Below are 14,117 nucleotides of genomic sequence, written 5' to 3'. Positions count from 1 at the left end.
ATTAAAATGCACTAGAGGGAAGCTTCTGTGCATGTTCTTATGTCTCTTCTGTATCAGGATTTAAATCACTTCAGGAATTTTTGAGAATATTAAAACAGAAGGTTCTAGGAATCTGGAATAATATTACAAGCAGCTTGTGTTAAAGCTATTGTTCATGTTTGTTTGCTTTGCTGTCTTCCATGGAGATTAGGTCCCAGCCGAACCACTTTGTTGTGGTAGTAGAGTTATTTCCATTAGTTTCTTGGTATGTTCAATCACTTAAGGACTCAGAAACTGTTATAGCTGATGTAGGGAAGAGGATTGTTTTAAATGATTATATCAAATGTTCACTTACAGTTTCGTGTCACTGCTGCTGCTGCTAGCATGTGCAAAAAGTATTTGGAAATCTGACATGTCTTTGACAGGCTGCTAAATAACTGTGGGTTGGTACAAAAGTAGGGAGATTAGGTAACTGCCTTAGACTAGACAGTGGCCTAGATCTCACTGTATTTCACCTACACAGCCAGGACTATCTTCCTCTGCTTCAAATTTGCCCCCAAGGGTTTCTCAGAAGTTTTAGTTTTTACATGGGATCTTCAGGAAGGAAGGAGGTTACTTCATTCTTTCTGGACTATTTATCCACCTGGAACAGGATTGTCTAATCCAGCCTTTTCCAAACTTTTTACCTGGAGGACCACTGAAATAATTTTCAGGTCTCAGGGAACTCTGGCATAAAAATTATAACTACAGTCAGTGTAGATGGTTTTGGGAATATTTCTTTATCTTGTATTTGAATCCCAGTCAGGGAAGAATTCAGAGTCCCCATAATCCAGGGGTATTGGATTCATTTTCATTGTAGGCCACACTAGTTTTATGGTTGCCTTCAAAAGGTTGTTGAATCCATGGACAGAAAATCTGTGGATACAGCAGGCCAATTATAATTGTTTTGCATAGTGGTCAGTGCTCTTTTGTTTTTAGCCAATTTGGGTCCCCAGATATTATTAAATGACAACTTCCATCACTTTTGATTATCCGCCATGTGAACTGGGGATAACAGGAATTGCAATCCAACAGCACTTGTGGCTCTGAGGTTGGGAAAATGATAACGGACATTTTAAAGTCAGACATGATATCCACAAGCCTTGTATTTAAATTCAAACCCCAGTATCCTGATTAAACAGAAAAGTTATCATGTCTAATTATGAGGAATTCGGGGTTCATGGTCCAGCATCTAGAAGGCCACAAAAATGGCATGGTGGCCCAGATTTGGCCCAAGGACCTTGACTTTGACATATGTGTGCATAATCTATTGAAAATTCTTCAGAGAGCTCAGCCCAGATAATAGTTTTCTAAGGACAGTGAGATTTTATGCTTGGAGGTACTCATAAATCCAATCCTTAACAGCACATGGTCTATCATTCGTAGTGTGTCTACAATAGGATCTATCAACATGAACACAACCAGTCAGGATACAACATAGGGTGAGCTATGAACCGTACAAACATTGTATACATGTTGACATTGTATACGTGTGATATTCTGTTCATGTGGTTGATATTGTATACATGTGATATTGTATACATGTAAATCTACTGGTATAATAACGTGCAGGGAAAACTATAATGCAAAATATTCTTAAGATACATAATTAGCTACAAGTCACTTATGTATCATGTAAGGTGATAATTGTGTGATTTTTATTGTTGTGTTTCTAAAAATTCTTTTACAGTAATTCTCTTAAAGACATTTGACTTTTTCTTCCCAGTGTTCTTCCAATTCTGTGTCTTTGTTATGTCTGGCAAACAATTTGAGTAAATAAGCAACATCAACCAAGCACGAATGTTTTGTAGAGTACAAAATGTTCTTCTTTCTACCAGCAGCAACTAACAAACAATCAGATTTAAGTGCAAAGCACTGCCATTACTTGTTGCAAAATCTGGCAAGATTATACTATTATAAAATTACATTCTAAAAAATATTACTTCTGTGCCCCACTGTGAAGGCTAAGGTGTCACTGTATTACATCCATTACTATCTACGATGGATAAGTGGTTGCACCTTAAACCTAGGGAAGATTAATGTTGGGACTGTCACATTTCACCTTCATATCACCCTCTGTTTGCACTATATTTTGATTTTTAAAATGTTATAAACCCCATAAAAAAATCAACACCTTTGTGTTTATTCTGCCTCTTACAATTTGCCATAGACTTATGAATGGTACTAGTCAGGGCTGGGACCTTTGTTTGCTTTTTGGATGAATAAAGAGCTCAGATTCCAGGAGTTCCCATGAATTGTGGGTTTGAAGCAGAGACTGGATGGTCATCTGTCAGGAGCAATTTGACAGTGCCAGAGGGATGGAGTGGATGATCCTTGTGGTCTCATCCAATTCTGTGATTCTGTAATTCTAAACAACCATGACTGCATTGTTCTGCAGAACCTCTGCTGCTTAGGTTTAGGTTGATTTCCATAGGCTCTCCGTTTCTAGATCATGCCCTCTTTCAGAACTAACATTTTGATTTTTAAAACGTCTGAGTTTTTGTTTTTTTTACCGAACACAGACTGGAGGAAGTGGGCAAGGTGAAGTATGGAGAAGAGGAAGAAAAGCATGCTAGGTTAAAATAAGGTGAGGAAAATGCCCAAACCTGTAAGCTTCAGTCCTGTGAAGGTTATTGAATAGCACACCTGTTTCCAGATGCAGTGACTGTCAGAAGTGGCAAAGAAGGAAGAAAGGAAAGACTCTGGTGTAGTCAGGCCTATAAGATCTGTATAATGGCATGCTTGGGCCAGTCAGTGTCATGAGGAAGAACAAAATGCACCAGAATGAGACAGGTTGTTCTTCTTATTTGTACACATGCAGGAGTTTCATGTATCAATGTGCTTCATAGCAAATTTGCAATATTTTGAGCACATTTCATTTTAGAATTAGCTAGGTGTTGAAAATTCTTTTGTAGCAGATCCATTGTTTGAATTCTTAAATATTGCTAAATAAACAATTTGAATTACTGAAATACAGTGCCAGGGTTTGAAATATTTCTAGCAGCAATTATCACAGCTTATATAATAAGGGTATTTTAAAGTGAGAGTTGTCATAGCAATTGGTGGTTTGAAGTAGACTTATTCGCATTTCAAAATAAGGTAACCCTATTTTAGGGTTGGCTTTAGAGTTCGTTGCTTTAACAGCATGGCTTTAAAAAATGTTTCAGTCTGCTTTCATAGAATGTATTTCTTTGCTGTGCATCACCTTGGAAGTTGCAGGTGGCTGGAAAGTGATTTAAAGTACCGTATTGGGGGGCAGGACGGGACTTTGTACCATGAAGTTTTCTTTGGAAGCTTCCAAAATATGAAAAATCATGATCTCACCCAGTGAAAGTAAGCCTTCTTGCCTACAAGGACCCAGTAAGTTAAGGATTGCATCCTTGCCCATAGTTTCTAGGGAAATGGCAATATCATATGGTTGGATGGAGGATTTTGGGATACAGGCCTCTTCAATCTATGGCCCTGTTGGGATTTTGGACTTCCTGGTCATTGAATGAGCTAGCTAGGGCTCTAGGAGTTGGAGGCACAAACACCTGGAGGGCCGAAGGTTGAAAAGACCTGCCATAAGGAAGCAAGGCTGGATTACACTTTTCTCTTTGCCAAGGATTGTTTTCTTTGGTGAAACTCTATGAATATCATCTTTCCTAGAGCAGGTCTACACTGGCTGGTAAATTTGTGGCCAGTTCAGAGAAGAAATCTTTGGACATACCCCAGAGGTATCCACACATGCACCCAGCACAGTCCAGACAGGCCAAAGCTACATTGACTCTGCTGGACCATCACCTCACTCTTCATGTCACCATTACCACTCCTAACTGGCCACAGAGTTTAGTATGAGCTCTGTATTGTCTTGCATTAATTTTATTGTGAGCCACTTTGAGTTTTTTTTTTGTGTGTGTGGAGAGAAAAAGCATGGTATAAATAATGATGATGATGATGATGATGATGATGATGATGATGATGATGTCGATGTCTAAATGGGGTGTCCAGAATAACAGGGTCATATAGAGCTATGTGGCCAACTGGAAAGAATAATGGCAGTGACACTGGCACAATCCATCCCCTTTTCCCTGTGTTGATGAGTTCAGGGAAAATGTGATGGCAGTGGTGTCCTATGCAGACAGTGGACATCTGAACTGAACCTGATCCAGCTATCAAGTCTGCCCTGATGCCACAGGATGCTCCGTAGTTTCAAGCAAACATTGAAGCATATCTTGACTTCGCCTGCCGTGAGGCAAAAACAAATTTAACCCAGGACAACCCATAGTACTCACTGGAAGTCATAGAGTTTTGTAAAAATAGCCTGGTGCCTATTCAAGGGAAGTCCAGATTTTCATGCTCATGTAGACCTCTGATTATGTGAGAAGATTTATAAATAATGATGTCAGAAAGAGAACCTAGGAATATTTTATACTGGACATGTGTCTGTGTGTTTCATCCATAAGCTCTTGGCCTCTTGCCTAGTGTTGTGGGAAATGGCTGGAAAGGGGTGGTCAACTGAAGGACAATTTAAAGCTGTACTGTAATTTTATTCAGGATCCTCAAAGGTGCATGTGTGCTATTATATCTTACAATATGTGAACTTAATGGTAGAGAAAATATTTAAAAGCACTTTCATATATGGGTCATTGTGTGAATTTAATGGTAGATCATTTGTTTAGAAACCCAGGTGTTTGATCGACTTAGCAGTTCTACGCTGTTGGCTGTAGCCCTGCTATTAGCCCCCTTTTATTGAAATCCCTTGTTGCCTCTTCTGAATGATCTATGTGAAGCTATTTCCATACATTTAATACTCATTGATAAATGTACTCTGGTTTACAAGCTAGTGTCCTTTGCATGAGTTCATAGAAAAGACCATTGGAGTGATGTGCTTGCTTATAAAAACCACAGACATCCCTAATTACAGGTTAAATCATTTCCCATCATTCTGGCTCACTATGGCATGAAAATTGTTGGTAATCTTAACAACAAAGTGCTTAATCTAAGCACTTTAGAACTGTATTATTGCACTTTATTTTAAGTGGCCCCTCCATGCCATCCCCTCCACCAACCTTTTGTTTTGTTTTGATTTTGTGCTGTTGTGTCCGGGCATAGCCCCATGTAAGCCACCCCTAGTCCCTTCGGGGAGATGGGGTGGGGTATAAGAATAAAGTTATTATTATTATTATTATTATTATTATTATTATTATTATTATTATCATTATTAACCTGGTGGTCCATTTTATCCTACTTTATTTTAACTGAGTTTTATGGTTTAATGTATTGTTTTGTTTAAAGTAACTGTTTTGTATAAATGTTGTTTTTACTGTGTTTTATTGCAATATGTTTTAACTGATCTACTTGTTCTGTATCTTCGGGCCTGTGTCCCGTGTAGCCGCCCCGGGTTCCTGCTGGGAGATGGTGGCGGGGTAGAAAAATAAAGTTACTTACTTACTTACTATAGTAGATCAATTGAATCAATGGGATTCACCCATGTGTCATCTCTCCATTCAAGAATTGATTCAATGGGTCTACTTTAGTTCAGACTAACCAACAGGATTCAAGAGGTTCTGTGTTAATGCTAAGCTTTTATATATCTGTTCCAATACACTGCAAATGACAGGCGTTCAAAGATCAACTTAGCATTCAGTATTGTAATCATTAGTTAGTGTATCATTTAATGCTCCCCTGGTATAACCTGAATTTAAAAAAATCCATGCATGTAAGCTATCTGGACCATTGTGTTTGCCACTGTGAATATTTGGCAGGTGGGAAGAAACACCCTCCCTACCCCACAGAGCTGTAAAATCCAGTTTTCTCTGATGGGTTTAGCAGTTGTGAGACTGCCAGTCAGCTAAGGTTTTACAAGAGTTATTGTCATTGTGATTTTCAGATGAGTCATCTAGTATATTGCCCCCAAAGGCACCTCATTATGATTCAGTGTGCAGCAGCATATAAGATTACTAAGGCTTTGGGGGCTTCGTAGATCCGAGTGGGGGCTGCAGTTGCTCAGCATCCTAAAGTCGTGGCATTGTGCTTAATTGACACCTTTGATGTAGCCCCTAAGACAGCACCTGCACCTCCCACTGCTGCTCGGAAGACGTCAGCCTTTACGCAGAAAAGGCTTCGGCTTATGAATCCTGCATCTCATTCAGCTCTCTCTGCGAGCAGCTTTGGCTATCCTTAACTAATCCCAGCGCTTCCCATTTCTGCTAGTGCCTGGCTATAGTACAAAGGCAAGCATTTTCCTGCTTGGCATTGCCAGGTTAAAAACTAAGTCTGTGTCCATGTTAGAACTCATAGAAGGTAAGTTAAATGCCTTATTGCTATCCTGGCATGTAGATATTAATTCAAGGCAGAGAGTTTGGATGTCTGGTAGCGGCTGCTTTTTTCCTCCCTGTTGCTGCTGAATATAGTTTGTAACCTAGCAGTGCTGTGTCTGAGGAGACATTTTATTCCGTAGCATTTCTCTTGCTTTCAATCTCTCCATCTCTCTTCTGCTTTCTCTTTTGGCTTTGTCAGTACATGATTAGTATCCTGTGCTCAGTTTCTCTGTGCTTTGCCTTCCACTGCTCTTGGGGAGAGGGGGGTGCTCTCAATTTTACAATAGATTTTATGGAAATGGAAAGGATGCTTGTAAAAACGGTATCAATCAACAGTTTCAAAGAGCCATCCATATTTAAGGAGAGCCAGGCAGTGATATTAGAAAAATGGCAGAGTCCATAAGAGTTAGTTCTGGGTTAATGCTTGGGTCAAAGGTACCATGCAGAAATCTTTGCAACTGAGTAACCCATTGCTATTAACACCACCTCTATATGCTGTCCCTATTCTGTTACAGCAGTGATTTTAAATTGCTAATGAATAACACCATGAGACATCCCACCCCCACATAGAAATAGAAGATTTTATGCAGAGAGTAACTGCTAAAACATGGGGAGGAAGCATATGGCTCTGCTTCTTTTTGCATTCACAAAGGCTCCACAGTTGAAGGCAATAATTTTAATTCTATCAGCGTTGTGTCCACAGAGTGAATACAAATTAGATGATCACTTGTTTAAGCATAATGTAAGGCATGCCAGTATTGATACACTCATGCTATAAAGCAGATTTACTTGCAAGCTCCCTTAATTGAATGTTCATTGTGGAGGTTAGGGGCATATATATGTAGACGAAATGACATGATCAAATAACATTTATTACGTAGAGAGACGGGGAGGAAGAGTGTGAATTGTTCATATTGCAGTGCTACACAGATCTGATGCCATTCTTCTTTATTTGTTTATCTGTTTTTTTAGTCAATGGAACTCCTGGTAGCCAGCTTTCTACTCCTCGCTCTGGGAAGTCTCCAAGCCCTTCACCCACCAGCCCAGGAAGCCTGCGGAAGCAGAGGGTAAGAAAATGTGAGGCTTAAGATTGGCCAAGAGAGAGGCTTTGGCACTATTTAGCTTTGCCTATTACAGTGGTTTTCACACACTCTTCCATCAGGGAATACTTTGCCTATTCATTGATCACCTAAGAAACTTCTTGTGGTGAGGAATTTCCTCACTATGCTTTGTAAGGTATCTAATTGGCTTTTCCTCCTGTTCCCACATTCTGTGATTATTTCCAGAATTGGTGTATGCACACACTTGTGTGGTTTCATCAGCCTTCCATTTGTATGCATTATTTGTTTTCCTACACTGGTAGGTAAAATTAATTTTGTGCATCAAAATACTGTCTGTAGTATTTCTTCAGCTTGTTATACATGTCCTTCCTCCCAAAACCCCAGAATGCAGTATCTCCATGTACTCAGCTGCTTATGTGCATATCAGAGTAAGAAAAAGTATTGTAAATGAATGGATGGGATCTCAATTTATGACAACACTATGCTGTGCATATGTGGTGGTCTTTGAAAAATCAAGAAATAGAGTGGTAATAACTAATATGATCGTATTGCAGTGTAACCAGGAGTTTACATTTTGGAATTTATGAGAAATTTGAAGACATTTCTAATTTGAAAAACTTAACATTTGCACCTCAAGAACTCCTGTGACCCACTCATGGAATTGTGGTATGCTGCAGAAAAAGTATTTTTGTATAGTATAATAATGCTCAGTGTAGTCCTAACTCAAAGTTGTATTGGATGTGAGGTGAGGGTGGGGAGTAGATAGAAGTTTCTTGTGCCAGCATATGTCCACCTTCTGCTGGCTGATCTCAGAGAACAACTGAGTGAGGAACCTGCTATCACAACTGCTCTGCTGGCTGAGATGAGCAGAAGAAGGGTCAACAAAAGAATAGAGAAAGAATGGAACAAAGGAGGAACTAAGTCATCCAGTTCCAAATGTCCCCTAGTCCAGAAATATAGTAACTGCATTAGTATAAAGTTAGGAAGGGCCAGAGTAATCCTAAATAAGTTCCAAAATGCCTAAATTGAGAGTGGTTTGGATTCAACAAAGCTTGAGTAGGCCTAGTATTGAGTCAGCTGGCTCTCAGTCATATGAGTTATGATTATGCCTTAAACCTTTTTGCCTCACAGTTGTCCTATGTGAACACAGTTCAGTCTGAGAGACACTCAACAGTTTCTTAAGGATACTTTCAGGATAGTGAAGGATAGGCTGTCTTCCAGGGAATCATAATAGCCATTATTCATCTTTTCACCTGGGAATCTAGCAACAATTAAATTCAAAACTCTTGTAAGGAAGATGTTTTATAAGTTCAGCAACAACCAAGAAAGTTGCACTGTGTTTGGCATTGTTGAAATATATCTGTCTAAAGTTTTTTTAGTAAGGTAAATGACAATACATTTTAAAGATTTCATTGAAAAACTTTTCACTGCCGGAAATAAACCTTAGACTCCCAATGCCCTCCTCCATATTAAATTAACTAAGAGTCGTGAATATAATTTTCTAAACTGACACCCATGAATTCTAAGGCATAAAAAAGAAAGAAAGGGTACTTTTTCAAAGCTAAGTGCAGTAAATGTCACATAAGAATGCTTCTGCGGGAAATGAATTAACTACAGTACAAAGACATCAGTACCTTATATTAGACCTGAGAAGTTTTTGTGTGGTCTCCTTTGTATTCTTTTTGAAGGTGAAAAAAGCAACTATGCAATAGTAAAAATAAAAAAAAAGTCAAAAACTCAGAATAATGGTACTAAGTGTTTTCATGTTTTCAACATATGTTAGTACTATTGGTCCTATTATTTGCTAAAGGTATACATCTCAACTGTTTTGTACATAGAACACATACCTCAACAGCGCATACGAATTGGAAGAGACATCTGTGTTATTCACGTGAACTCCGTGTATTCCAATAAAATCACCCTTAATGCAGCACACTCATGTCTTTCATTTCTGTTTACTAATACAGTTTGGTCCATCTTTTGACTGAACTCATTTAGTTTCATCTTTTGGCTGAACTAATCCAAGACATGCTCTGAGGATACATAGTACAATAATTTTATAGAAGCTGTAAATGTAGGCCTGCAGTAACTGAATGAGCACCTAGTCGGATGAATGATGTGAAATAAATGGAATTAATTGCTTAATTTACCTATCTGTTGTAGGGAAATGGTATGCACATTATTCAATTTGGCTGTGAGTATTTTTGTACAGAAACTTCAGCAGGTCTTATACTAAAATCAGTACCACTGTTTATTTGTCAAGGCCTCTTCCCAATAAAAATATCACTTTCTACCTTTGATCCTGCTCTTACTCATTGTATGTACTACTTGTTTACCTATCAGTGTGAAGTAGGAGAAGAAAGGAAGACAAGCAGGAAACCCCAACTTGTTATTTTTCCTCCAGGAGAATCACATAAATGGATAAGTAAGGCAATGATGAAGAGAAGCAGATAGTGCCCATATGGATAAGATGGCCCACTGGGAATATCTTACCCAAGAATTGCACCCCTCCCTAAAAAACCACTGGAACCACCACTGAGCCACTGTAAGATGAGCTAAGAAACCAATGTTCATTTATGCCAACAGTAGAATAGACTTGTGCAGTTTTGTGGAAGACAACTTTGGAGTTAAAACCCAACTAAAAAAAAGGCCCTCAACTTTTGTGGGATTCAGAGTGCAGGAGCCATGAGACAGTGGAAAAGCCATGAATAACCCTCTCCTCCTTTTAAAACCTGAGAGAACACTTCTCTAACAATCTCTTGGCCCTCCAGAGTGACTCCCATGAGCAGGAAGAAAGCTGGGAAAAGCAGGGGGAACCATCTTACTCCATTTCCTCCCACCAAGGTCCATCTTCTCATATAGCCAGCCATCCCACGTCCTTTCCCCGTCAAGGTCCGTCTTTCCCCCGGTTTCCCTCATTTGGAGTCGGGCAGCACCTGACACTTCAAAATGCCTTTAACCAAAAGTGCCCTTAACATCATGTTATGGCCGTGGGATTCCATTTTCGGAGCACATGGAAATGGAGATCAGAATCCATGGAATGAGGTCCTAAACCAATTTCTACTGGAGGTTACACTAGAGAATCTAAAGAATCTTAGAGAAACATTCTCTCTAGGAATCTCTAGGTCCTTTAGCATAACTATATAGTCAGTTTCTGGTGAAAGTTGACCAGGGAGTCACCCTGGAGGAACTAGGGATTCCTAGAGAAGTGTTAATCTAATTCACAGCTAAACAAATCTGAAACAGTTAAATTTGCAGATGTGGAGGGCCATACTTTGAAACTAAACATTTTTTCTAAAACACATTGAGACAAATCAAAGTTTGCCCAAGTCTGAAGATAATACTTTATTGCAGTTTTAAAAATGAGTAAAATCTTCTGATCTTGTGGCTGCATCAGATAAAGAGAAGGGAACTTACTCCCATGCACACTGCATTTATCTTATTTGTCATGGGGGGGAAAACCACATGAAATAACAATACAATATTTCAGTTTTAGTTTGGGGATCCCTGCCCACCATTACATCTTCAACAGGAAAGTTGGCATGGCAGGAATCTTATCATATTAGCTCAGGGAATCTTCTGGCTCCTTTTGTTCTGGTTTCTGCCTAAACTGACAGTGCAGGATAACACTACTAATCATCAATTGGTTTGACTCACAGTGAACCCAGGTCTACACTGGACTCCTAGAACTCTAAAAACCAAGCTACTAAAGCAGAACTCTTTGGTCTAGATCTGAGGGAGGAATCATGTGGCTCTCATGTAGTGCATTCGCATTGTAGAATGCACTTTGATACTACTGTAACTGTTATGCCTCAATGCTGTGGGATCTTGAGATTTGTAGTTTGATGAGACACCAATACTCTTTGGCAGAGAAGGTTAAAAGTCTTATAAAACTATATATCCTATGATTCCATAGCATAGAGGCACAGCAGTTAAAATGGTGCAAGAATTCTAAGGTACAGATGAACCCATGATTAACGGGGAGGAGTACTGTCCATACTCATAATCCATTCATGATTTCTAGTGTGGTCTAGATTCTTAGTCAACTCCTTTATACAGTTACAGTAATTAAATAGCCAGGACTGGATTTAGGGCCAGAAAGTTCTCAATAGAAGATGCATTTGCCACCACATTAAGGAGATGGCTTTATTTACAAGAAAAATCCAAATATAGCAGTGGTTTCCAACCTTTTTTTGATCGGGGACCACTTGACCAGGGACCACTCTTCAACATTAGTATCAAAAGGGTTACGAATCACTATTTGGTCAACTTTAGATTTGTTTTGGTTATTTGGGTTGCTAATTCAGAAAATTGCATTGGATAGACCACATCAGCTCTAGTTTCTGATACAGAACATATGCCATCCAGTAGTCACCATCTGCTCGCCCACAGAAAACCATATTTAATCATCTAGAGCTGATTTCCCCACATGTCTTGCAGACCTTATTTTAGGTCTCACAGCCCACCAGTGAAATATAGTTTAGGTAATTTTATTTATCTATCTCTCAGCTTACCAGGGCCTTTGTGTATATGTACTATAGATTAAAAATATTTAAAACAGTAAGGATGTGACTAAAGCACATTTTAAAAATGAACCAGAAACTACTACAGTAGAGTCTCACTTATCCAAGCCTCGCTTATCCAAGTTTCTGGATTATCCAAGCCATTTTTGTAGTTAATGTTTTCAATATATCATGATATTTTGGTGCTAAATTCATAAATACAGTAATTACAACATAATATTACTGCGTATTGAACTGCTTTTTCTGTCAAATTTGTTGTATAACATGATGTTTTGGTGCTTAATTTGTAAAATCATAACCTAATTTGATGTTTAATAGGCTTTTTCTTAATCCCTCCTTATTATCCAAGATATTCGCTTATCCAAGCTTCTGCCGGCCCGTTTAGCTTGGATAAGTGAGACTCTACTGTACTTTAAAATAATTCTAAAATCACAGAACAACATGATACATCAACCAAAAATGAAAACAATAGCAGTCAACTGTACATATCAAGTAGACCTTGCTAGGTAAGATGCAAAACCATAGGAACAGAGCACAGTAAGAGTACAAAGTATGGAATTCACAAAAACCATGCTGGCTGTGAAGCAAGAAGCACACCTTATTTTGTACCCATATCAGTACAATGGTTTCACTTGCTTAACCGGGGGGGGGGGGGGGGTTAAGAATTTTCTCTCTTTAACAGAGAGGGAAGTTCTCAAAGCTAACAGTTTTGATCTTCAACAGTTAGTCTGATGATTTTCCAAGGCAAAACAAGGTCTTAACAGTAATCAAGTGTGAATTTTCAGAACTTCTGGCAATGCAAAACAGTTAGGAAACCTTAAAAACCAACATTCGTGATAGTTAGGTTTTTTTTGAGCAAACCTATCTAGTCTTATAAACTTTAATATCTAAGATTAGTGATTTTGTATTTCAGTCAAGAATTAACTCCAATTTAACCGCCTAAACTCTGGTTATTTTAAAAGTCTCTACTGAACATTTTCATCATTATAAGTTGAAGGCCTAATTAGTTTAGCTTTTGTGTCTGCTTCTTCAGGTGGAAGGTGTTGTCACTATAAAATTAAAGAAGAGAAGTTGATTGCGGCATTGTGAACAGAAAATGAGGAATTGGTAGGAATCAGGAACTGTTATCTCCTCTTATAGTATATCGGGGAAGTTCACAAATGGTGAGAAGTTCCCCCTCAGCTTTTCCCATGCAGTTATGTACACAGACTGCAAGTTGCACAAAGAGTGATGTTTTGGAAGAAAAGCAGGAGTCCAAATACATACATATTATCTGTTGTAACAGAAAAGTGGCTGCCCCTGACTTTTTGTACCCTGTATGGCACATGCGTCAAACGCATTGTCTGCAGGCCGAATCTGGTCAGTCACATTGAAAGCTTGCAAGACTTGCAATGCCAGCACAGCATAGTTACATTCAAAGAATCTTACAATTAGAAATGGCCCTTTGAAGGCAACTATAAGGCTGGTGAAAATGAGTTTGATACTCCTGCACAATGGACTTGTTCATATATTTAATGTAGATGACTGCTGGAGACTGAGTGAAGTAGTCTATCATGTTAAATTGTCTTTTTCTAAGTGTGAACTGGCCCTTTTGACTTTAAGATTCATCTGAGGGAATTCTCAGATTCTGAAAACTACCAAGACAAACTGTTTTCCATGGGCCAAGATGAAGGTTCTTAGGACCATATTATCACAGTGGAAAAAGGCCAAAGGAAAAAGGAAGTGACCAAAAATACTAAATTACAGGTTGCTAGGTAAAGGTAAAGGTTTTCCCTGATGTTAAGTCCAGTCGTGATCGACTCTGGGGGTTGGTGCTCATCTCCATTTCTAAGCCAAAGTCCATGGACATCTCCAGGTCATGTGGCCGACATGACTGCATGGAGCGCCGTTACCTTCCCACGAGAGCGGTACCTATTGATCTACTCACATTTGCATGTTTTCGAACTGCTAGGTTGGCAGGAGCTGGGGCTAACAGCGGGTGCTCATTCCACTCCTGGGATTTGAATCTGGGACCTTTTGGTCCACAAGTTCAGTAGCTCAGTGCTTTAACACACTGTGCCACCAGGGGCTACCTGCCTAGAATTAAAGCTTAACCATGATATTCAGAGTTTTGAACACAAAAGCTAGAAAACTACAAAACTATGGCATTATGGGAAAACAGTTGTGGCTATCTGCAGAAACTCTTGATTAGGAACACCATACCAATGGATTTG

At 39.0% G+C, this 14,117-nt stretch overlaps 1 protein-coding gene across 5 annotated transcripts in view; it reads left to right on the top strand.

Annotated features, from left to right (window-relative positions):
* dclk1 (doublecortin like kinase 1) overlaps positions 1-14,117 on the top strand; it is a 268,527-nt gene that overhangs the window by 187,855 nt on the left and 66,555 nt on the right. For 3 of the 5 annotated variants that reach the window (XM_062974717.1, XM_062974718.1, XM_062974721.1), the window contains exon 6: positions 7,293-7,387. In XM_062974717.1, the coding sequence (XP_062830787.1) occupies positions 7,293-7,387 (95 nt within the window). Of the gene's footprint in view, positions 1-5,971; positions 6,304-7,292; positions 7,388-14,117 lie in introns of those variants that run through there. The other 2 variants (XM_062974720.1, XM_062974719.1) reach the window with 2 other exon arrangements.

The sequence above is a fragment of the Anolis carolinensis genome, chromosome 3 (genome assembly GCF_035594765.1).
Source record: "Anolis carolinensis isolate JA03-04 chromosome 3, rAnoCar3.1.pri, whole genome shotgun sequence".
Lineage (NCBI taxonomy): Eukaryota > Metazoa > Chordata > Lepidosauria > Squamata > Dactyloidae > Anolis > Anolis carolinensis.
The sequence above is the reverse complement of the archived record's forward strand: the minus strand, read 5'-3'. Positions and strand labels throughout refer to the sequence as shown.